This window comes from Citrus sinensis, chromosome 3 (genome assembly GCF_022201045.2).
Source record: "Citrus sinensis cultivar Valencia sweet orange chromosome 3, DVS_A1.0, whole genome shotgun sequence".
NCBI lineage: Eukaryota > Viridiplantae > Streptophyta > Magnoliopsida > Sapindales > Rutaceae > Citrus > Citrus sinensis.
The window spans coordinates 29,749,761-29,760,336 of NC_068558.1; the positions used below are offsets into that span (position 1 = coordinate 29,749,761).

The 10,576-nt window shown below is 33.4% G+C and overlaps 1 protein-coding gene across 1 annotated transcript; it reads right to left on the reverse strand.

Moving 5' to 3' along the window:
• Positions 1–675, reverse strand: LOC127900709 (uncharacterized). Its single transcript, XM_052435913.1, has one exon. It carries the CDS (start codon positions 673–675, stop codon positions 1–3), a length of 675 nt encoding a protein of 224 aa, XP_052291873.1.
• Positions 676–10,576: the final 9,901 nt, after the last annotated feature.

Consider the following 10,576-nt stretch of genomic DNA (forward strand, 5'->3'; position numbering starts at 1 on the left):
TCAATTTTTCCTCTTCCTTGCTGAAGCTTTGTGATTAAAAAACTTTGTGTTTTTATCCCCCACTTTTAGCCAATCAGCCCTGAATCTTTGTTTCCAGTACACCTCCTCATCAATCAACAAGTTTTGGATGTGCCGCTCAATACTTCTTACATCATCCCTATCATCATTCTGAAGATTTCCTTGCTTTGCTCTTTCCAGCTTCTTCATCAGGCTCTTTAGCTTTTTTTCCCTGCTACCGAAAGCTTCCTTGCTCCAAAACTTCAGATGAGCCATAGAGCTTTTAGAAACCTTTGTAAACATCTGAACAGGGTTGTCTTTACTTCCATCTCCCCAATTAAGCCATTCTCTCTTCATAATATTTTTGCACCCATCATATGAACTCCACATATCCTCGTAGTGGATTCTATTGAAGCTTGTCTTTTCATAATTCAACATTCTCTGCCTATTTTGAACCACCATCATGATTGGGCAGTGGTCTGACTCCCAGTGTATAAGATTTGTAGCTAGCCAATCGTAAAATTCAGCTCGCCATTTCTGGTTGCACATGAATCTATCCAATATCTCCTCTATGTAATGGGGTCCAAAGCGCCTGTTCGACCAAGTAAAACGATGTCCTCTGCAGCCTACATCCTCCAACTTACAATCTTTAACAGATTCTCGAAAATCGGCAACCATCCTAACATTTCTGTCTAACCCCCCATTTTCTCATTTAAATTCAACACCTCATTAAAATCTCCAAAGCAAAGCCAAGGGCTTACCACCAAGTCTGCCAGCCTTCTTAATAAAGTCCAGGTATGCTTCTTTTGGTTGGCTTCAGGATGACCGTATATGCCCATGCATCTCCAGCTTCTTCCATTTGCATTCTGAATTCAGCATCTATATGGTGGTTGCTGTATGATGTTATTTGGACTGTAATCTCTGAGCTCCACAGCATGGCTAAACCTCCACCTTTTCCTTTTGAATCCACCGCTAAACAATTCTCAGTGCCCAACTTCCTACACACATTATTAACCTGCCTAGAGCTCAATTTGGTCTCACAAAGGAAAATTAATTGGGGTCTATGCGGGTGGAGAATTTTTTTAATGGCCAGGCACGTCCGAGGATTCCCCAAACCTCGGACGTTCCAACTAATAATCTTCATGGCTGTCGGCGGGGCTGGTCTCCAGCCTCCGCCGATAACTTATCCGAATTAGCCATTTGAACCTCCATAGCCTTCTGTTCTGCATCTTCCCATACCAGCTTTAGTTTTGCCGATGGTGATGAAACTTGAATTTGCTTCCCCTGCGTATCACTTGGGCTTCCTATTCTTGCCTTCTTACTTTGTGGGCTTAAGATCATTGTTCCTTCAGCAAGCCTTTTCGAAGAAATTGGCCCAGCTTCTCCTTCACTTCTTTTTGTCCCAACTCTCGCTTGTAATTTCCAATTTCTGCCCTTAGCTTTTGTCCTTTTTTTCAGCCCACTCACTCTATCTTCTTTGTTTAAGACCTGCTGGCCCATTTATTCATCTCTCTCGTTATTTGGCCCAGTTAATGACACATCCCATCTTTTGTTTGCTTCATTAGTTTCCCGCCTTACAAACATTCCCGCTCTTGTGCTCTTCTCCCCAGATACCAGTCCTTTGTCAGCTGTCCTGGTATGCTTTCTGACCTCTGAATTCTGCTGAATAGCCCCTACATCTCTTCACATTAATTGGCCCTCAACTACCCCTTCAACATTCACGTTTCTCATTGGTGATTTAGCTTTTTCTAAGTTGTCAGGGTTTGACCCGGATCCACCTTCCGCATTCGGGTTAATCAGGTTCTGTTTGTGTTAAGGTTGATGCTGGTAGTCTTGGTTTGGTTGACTTGCTTCCCTGTTCCATCGGTCTCGGTTTCTATTCTGCTTTGCTTTCTCAGCTTTTGTTAACACCTTCATCCAAGCTCCAAAGGCCAATTGATCCTTTGGCTGCCCTTTGTAACTCTGGCATATTCTATATTGATGACCACTAATTCCGCAACAAAAGCAAATTTCAGGCACCTTTTCGTATAGTACTGGTCTCAGAATTTCTTCTCCGTTCTCCACTTCCAGTAGCAGAACCTTTTTGAGAGATTGTGTAATATCCACTGATACACGGACTCGGCTAAAAGGCCCAATACATTCTCCTGACCCATCAGTTTCCACTTCCTCCACTTTTCCAATTTTCTTCCCCATTTCTTGAACCGTATCTTTCTCCATGCACATTAGTGGAACATTATATAACTGGACCCAAAAGGATGTGTACTGGAAAGATTGATGTTTAATGTCCCCCACCCCGCTTGGTTCTGTAAGTACCATCAAGGCTTTGTCAAAATGCTAAGGTCCACCGTACAAGACTCCTTTCTTTTCAGTTTCAGAGGGGAATTTGAACACAAATATATTGTCTCCCAGGCTCTCCACTTTGATTTCTCGTACTGACTTCCACACTTGCTGCATTGCCGTTCTCAACCCTTCTGTGTTCACTTCTGTTGACAGCAAAATCTTCCCAATAAGGCAATGAGCTGCAAGTTTTTCCCCTTTTTTCCTCATATTTCCAATAAAGCTAATCTTGTCCGTCTCTTCTTCTTTTAAAGTTATAGCCTTGCACTTGCGTATTAATTCTTCGGTATCCATCCTCAATCCTCTAAGCTTTCTTTTTGCAAAGATTTATTACCACACCAACACCCACCTACTGCTGTTTCTATTAAAGATAGCACCCAAAGCACTCAACTTGTGAGCGACATAATGGACCATGAAGATCCCCTTTTAGCGACCATTCCTAAGTTCTCTTTTTTGAGAGAAAAAGAGTTCCAAGGAAGGTGAAGTAAATGTTCAAGCAATAATACTATACGTACTGATCAGTTGAAATATAAATAAACTATATAAATAACTTAATGAGTAAGCATAGCATAACTCATACTCAAGACTTCCCTATATTAATGGTAGTGCTAGTTTAAATATAATTATAAACTTACAAAGAGCTTGAACCTAGCAGAGATTAGAGTACAACTAGACTCTATCAATCCTAACACAATATAAACACAACAAATAATTTTACTGGACTAAAACAAGCTTTGATTGCAACGAAAGAGATAAAGCAATTAAAAATTAATGAAAGGAATTTAAAAATAAAAAAAATAATCTTGAATTATTTTGGAAGACCGCATCAATGACATATAGAGGAAAAAAAGGATTTATTAATTCCTACTCGCTGTTTGCGTGCAAACTCCAATTAAAAGATAAGTAAATAATTTCTTTTGTCAAACTAGCCCTTTTAATATATGCTTTTCAGCTTCAACGAATCTACCAAGATCAAATCTTCACAGCACGACCACAATTTTCGAACATCAATTTAAAAAATCAATGCACAAGGATTGACTATGAATTTTCTAAGGAGTGACATGACGTGTGAAGTAGATTCGCATGTGATATACGGCCGCAGCTATTATCGAGGGATTTAAATTCCCTGCATTATGAAGGGGGTGACTTAGACGTTGGATTGGAATTCAACTATTACTATTCTAATAGCATTTAAGCATTCAACATAACTTACAAAGTTGTCACTTATAAGAGAAATTTTCAGCGTTATCTCTGAGGTCTAGAATGTCAATAAAAACCGTGATAGAGGAATTACAAATTAATTGGAGTTGGCTATAACCTAAAAGCAATGAATATATGGGGGCCAAATATAAATTATATATAAAAAATACTAATTAATTAACATTTACAGAAAAGAGGGGGAAGTGTTCATTTTCTTGAACCGAGAAATGTTAGAGATAGAGTGTAGTAATCTCATACGAGAAGTCTTCAAAAAAGAAAAAATTTCCAGTTTCTTTAGAGTTTTTTTTTTTTTACATTAACTTATTTTTCTTTTTCATTTTAAGAATTTCATAATTATTGATGAAATTAACAATAGGAAAAAAAAAGGTTAATTTGTTTTCTACGAATTATATTTGAAAAACTAACTGTAAAAATAACAATAAATTAAGATTTATAAGAAAAAAATTAAATTTGGTTTTCAAAAGTCATCTAAAATGAGATGTATATCTACTCAAAAGGAAATTGTTGATTACATTTGTATTTGGATATATATACATATACATACATTCTCTCTAGACAGTTTAGTTTCTAATCTAAGAATCATGAACCTTATTAAAGTCCAAGAAAGTTATTAAACCGTTCGGTTTAATAAAGTTTTTTCAAACCTTAATAAATTCATAATCTTATATTAGAATATACATACATACATAGGTTCTTTAAGCTTTTTGTCAGAATCCGATTTTGATGAAACAGGAGAAACGGAAGAAATAGCTATGGTTGACTTTTGGAATTGGTTTTCTATCCTAGTCAACTGTTTTCCGATAGTATTTAAGTTAGTATTACAGAAATTATTCTGTTGGATAATACTACTTAAATTCGCATCAGAATCATTTGGTTTTGGGATTTTGTAAGGTGAGGCTCTAATTTGGACAGGAGGTTCACCGTGATCCACAGTTAAACTCCGAAGAGGTGGATGCTCAGATTCTATGGTTCTATCACTATCAGAAAGTTTTCACTCAAGGACTTTCTTCCTAATAGTAATAGGGTTTGATTCTTTAAAAGGATATTTAATGTTGTTGTCGGAAGAATAAATTTCGAACCAATAAAAAAACAATATATGAATTCGATGTAAATTCACAAATTCATAGTAAATTTGTTGGATTTCTTTTCTTTGGTTCAAAAAGTGCTTGAAAAACCAAAGTCTTTTTTCTTTATTTGTTTCAGAATAAAAATCATTATGAAGGAGATTTTTATCAAGCTCAAAATTCTTTTCAATAACATTTATAATATTTTCTGTGACAACAGAGAAAGTAGGGGAAGTTGGGGGAGAAGGTTCCTTCTCATCTTGTCTTTGTTCATGTTGACTGCTAGTATAAATTGGGTGAGGAACATTTGTGGTATAGTCAACAGAACGTATGGAGGAGTTAGGTATATCCGAAGTGGAAACCTAGGTTGACTTTGAAAAGGAAGATTTATGACAGAAGGGATTTTTGTGAATTTTCTTTCTAATGAAGGAATACTTGAGCATGACTCTTTATCAGAAAATCTGGTTGAAGCAGATCTTCTGAAAGATAGTTTGACTTTTCCATCAGAATACTGAGTCACATTTTGCAACTCTGTATTTGGCTCAAGTTGTTTTGGAATCGCTGGTGGAGCGGCTCCTTCAAGAATCCATTCTTCTGGAAGATGGACATCTTTCCATTGGATTGGTTTTGGAATGACAGTGTTGGCTTTAGACAAATCAGTCTGCAAGAGAAGAGTCTCATCTCTTTTTGACTGGAATTTATGTTGGGTACTGAACGCAGAGATCATGGCTTTATATGAAATTTTGAAGATTAAAGCAACTGGGACAGATCCCTTAATCATATTATAATTATGTGTTTTAATTTGTAAAATCATGCTTTTCAAAATGTTTTTGTCTTTAAGAGAAATTGTTATGTTTGGATAACAATCAAAAGAAATTGGACTTTTACAGAGACTGGATTCGATGCTACTAGAAGCCATTGAGTCTGTAAAATTCAAACATTTCTTTCTCAGTGAAACCCATTCAGAGCCAGCCTACTCTACGGCTACTATCCTAAAAGTCTTGAGCCCAAACCAGTGGGGTGACCAACTTTACAAATTTAAAACTTTCCCTCCAAATTTTCAAATGCGTTTACCACATTGTTTGACTTACTCCTATTGGGATTATCAACAAGTCTAGTTTAACACATTTTTCATACAAAACCCAAAGAAATCCCACTCTTAGTTATTTTTCTTCAATTCAAAAATAACCGTCCAAAGCCTACCAAATTGGTTTCAGCAATGGTGGAATTCTTTTGGCCCAATACCACAAATTTTAACTCCAAATGCCACCCATTGCTTAAACTTATTCAAAGCCCATTATATCCCTTCTGAATCAGAGAAAATATTTCCCCATTTTCTTTATTTCTGTACAAATTTCTTCCTACCATGGGTATGGATGTGCCACCCAAAACTTTAATAAATTCATAATTTGTATTATATGTATGTGTGTGTGTGTGTGTGTGTGTGTGTGTGTGTGTGTGTGTGTGTGTGTGTGTGTGTGTGTGTGTGTGTGTGTGTGTGTGTGTGCGCGCGCGCGCGCGCGCGCGCGCATTTTGGGTGGGGAGAGGGCAACTTCCTCCCTATTGTCATCAAGCCAATCATGCCCCTGACAGTATAACTTTATATTTTTATCCTTATTTTTAAATACACTTTTATCCATATTTATTATAAATTAAATAAATCTTATGAATTGAAATAAAAATAAAAATTAAGTATTAAAAAAAAAAGAAATCTATGTTTTACGTGAATAAAAAAATTGATAATAAAATATTTTTTGCTCTTTTTTATAAACATTTTCTTGTAATAAATATTTTACAATATTTTAAAATTAAATGTAAAAAGTACAAGAAAAATATTTTATTATTCATTTTATAATATTTTTTATTTATCATTTAAGTTTTCTATAATAATTTTTTATCATTTTATAATAAATTTCTTATATATTTATTATAATAAAATGTTTATAAAATAAAAATGTACAAAAAGTTTAGTTTTAATATCTTTTCACATCAAAATATATATTTCTTGTTTTAATCTTAATTTTTTATTTTAATTTATATTCATATGATTTATTTAATTTATACTAAATATGAATAAAAGTGTATTTGAAAATAAGGTTAATATTGTAAAATTATGCTATCAAGGGATTATTGGCTATTATAAAAATAATATAGGGGTAAATGGTATATATTGATTACAGTAGGAAAGAAATTGGCAATGCCTATATGTGTATGTATTGATACTAATTATGGCAGTAAATATATATTTTGAGGAGTTGATTTAAGAACCCCTGCAAAGTGGTTGCAATGGTTTCTTTACATGTGGGGTTTCAAATTTCAGAAGCAAATATCAGCGGCAATTAAAAAAAGTTTTATATAGAAATGAGATTTTTTTTTTTAATACTGATTACACATCAGATTACTGCATTACACAGATATTTACAACAACTGCTATTATAGCAGATATATTACACTGATATTTACAATCAGATATACATGATTGAGACTTACATTATTACATTGAATTTTGTGAAGTACATGCCCAGATAAATAACCCCTCACAAAAGAGAGATGTCCATACTTCACTCGCATTTCGCAAGGGAGAATGATTTATAAATATTAAGAACATTTAGCCGGCAACAGCCCACCACTTCAACCAAGGCCGAAGTGGAATATAGAAATGAGATATAAAAGTTAAGAGATGGTCATTCAATTTTATCAAATAGGTACGTATGAGTGATTCAAAAAAAAAAAAAAAAGGTACGTACGAATGTTCATCAAACATCAACATCACACAAACCGATATTATCAATATTTCTTATTACAATTATAGATTAGTCGATATTAAATGCATTTTATTTTATCACAGTTATAGATTAGTCGATCTTAAATGCATTTTCTTTTTATAGTGATGAAATTACATCCCTAATTAATTTAAGGGTTCGGTTATGTTAGAACAGCTCTAAGGTAGAGCACCTCTTTATAACCACACAATTAAAGTTATAAAAAGTTTTTATTATTATCACTTTACATGTGTGGATAAGATTCGTGCTCCACCGTAAATAAACTCCAATATAACCATAACCTTAATTTAAAGTCACTTCCAGTCAAATCTTCAATGACTAATACAGAAATTGTTAAAAGTGTAAGAGAGATTGTAATATTTTTCAATCTTTGGTTTGATATTCTGGAAGAAAACGGTTTGCCGTTTATGGAGAAAACAACTAACCGTTTGGAGACAACGACTCACCATTTGGATAAAACGACTAACCGTTTGGAGAAAACGGCTAACTGTTTATTTCCAGAGAGCATGTTTTATGTTCTAGAGAAAACAGCTAACCGTTTATTTACATAGATCAAATTATTTGACATTATGGAATAAAACGGCTCACCGCTATTGAGAAAACGGCTAACCGTATATTTCCAGAGAGCGTGTTTTTGCGTCAACTGGAAAAACGGTTAGCAAGCTTGGAAATTTCAATTGTCATTCGATGCAAATTCAAACCAAAAGAGTGTTTTTGAAGAAGTACCATTTCTAATGGTTGTATTCTTTCAAATAAACATCTTCTTTATTAAAAGAGAGACAAACAATTAGATCATGATCAGATTTTGCAGATTTCATATATGTTCTAGAAATACAATCTTATTTGCTAGAGATTGTATTCAGGATTTGATATATCTTGGGAGTACTTTGCCGTTAAAACTCTATAGCAAACCAAGATTGGTGAGGGCAAATAAAACCTTAAAGGAAAGTGTGCAAACACGTCTCAAATCCTAAGAAATTTTTCTTTGTTCTTTGCCTCCATATTCGAATATTCACCAATAATCTTTAAGGTTTTAATTAGATGCAAATGGAGGATGAGAAGAGTTTGAAGTCATTTTTTAATCCTAGTGTCCATCTCGATCGTTTTGATGGAACTAATTTCACTCGTTGGAAGGGAAAATTGTTCTTTCTTCTTACTGTTCTTAAAGTGGCATATGTTCTTGATTCGAAATTGGAACCATTTCCAGAACCAAGAGAAGATGATACCGAAGTTGTTAAGGCTGCAAGGAAACATTGTAAAGTGATGAATTGATGTGCCGGGGTCACATACTCAATACGCTTTCTGACAAGTTATATGATCTCTACAATTCTATGACTTTTCCGGTGGAAATTTGGAATGCACTTGAGTACAAATACAAAACAGAGAAAGAAGGTACTAACAAATTCCTTGTCTCTAAATATTTTGAATTTATTATGGTAGACATAAAATCCATTCTTGATCAAATACATGAGTTACAAATTATTGTTGCTAAGCTTCGAGAGTTAAAAGTTGAAATTTCTGAATCATTTCAAGTTAGGGCTATTATTGCTAAATTGCCTCAAAGCTGGAATGATTATAGAAAGAAACTCCTTCATAGTAAAGAAAACATAACTTTGGAAGAATTGTAAAAACACTTGGTAATTGAAGAAGAGACTAGGTCTTGCGAATCCAATGATAAACATGATTCTACTAAAGTTAATGTTGTTGAAGCTAGTAAATTCTCAAAGAATTTTAAAGTCAAGAATGACAAGAAATTCAAGAAGTCCAACACACAAAAGTTTTCTGGAAATTGTTTCTTTTGTGGTAAGAAAGGCCATCACGAAAGTGATTGCAGATTCAAGAAGAAAAAGGAAGAAGTGAATTCCCATAAAGCTAATGTTATTGAAAACAAATCTGAAGAGATTTGTGCTATGGTTTCTGAAATGCAAATTGGCATGATTATCGAAACCAATATGGCTAAAACTAAGTCCTATGATTGGTGGCTCGATTCAGGTGCAACAATTCATGTTTGTAATGATAAGAAACCATCGGAGGGCCCAGCACCAAAAGAAAAGGTTCACATGATGATACACAAGTTGGAAAATTCTTAGTACTCACGCCACTAGCCTAAACTTTCTTTATTTATATTTTAGGAAAAAAATACTAAGTACTTCAAAGTTTACTTAAATGATCACATAATCACAATTAATATTAAAAATAACCATATGAACTCATTTTCTTAACTTTATATCATTTGACTACTCTGAAAACTATTATAATAAATATAAATACAATATTATGATAAATATAATAAACAAAATAACACATATATTAAGAAAATTATTTTTAATATTAAACAATTATTAGTTTTTCCTAGTATATTTTATTAATACTAAAATGTACTATTCCAAAATTGATTTTTAAAATTATACTACGTATAAATACTCGGTGAATTGATAATCTCGATTAAATAATAGTTTTTATTAGTTCGGACTTAGTTTCAATGTGATAAATTAATAATAATTAAATGAATTTATCAGATAATAATTTTTTTTTAAAAATCCTTAAGTTTCTATGGGACCCAAGTAATATATAAATTAATACTTAATTAATTTCAAACTAAATGCATATGATATGTCTACAATTTTCTTTGTTGTACTCGCGTAATGTTTTAAGCCTTTCATCGGTCATTATTGCTTTTTTTATACCTTTCAAATGAGAAGTCATTATTATATTTCATGTGCCATGTTAAGAAAAAGAAGAGAGAGATTGGCTTAATAAATTACCTCCAAAAAGTCTCTTCTGATGAGTTACCAAATAATGTAATCTAGCCATGCAATCCAATCAAAGGATTATCAAGCTGTTGATTCACTCAATCGAGATCAAATCAGAATAATATAACTAAATTTATGATTATACTACCTCTATACCTTATAGAAATCCTATTATGAATATGATGAAATGCAAGTTACGCAACCTAAGAGGGGGGTGAATTGAGATTTTAAAAATTATGCAATACAATTCGCACAACAAATCAATCTAACGCCTTAATGAAATAGAAAATAATAAATTCAAACGAGCATAATAATAAAAGAGTAAGAGAAGAGAAAAACAAACACACGAATTTTTACATGGTTCGGCAATCCCCGCCTACGTCCACGCCTCCAAGCTAACCAAGCTCGATGATTTCACTAT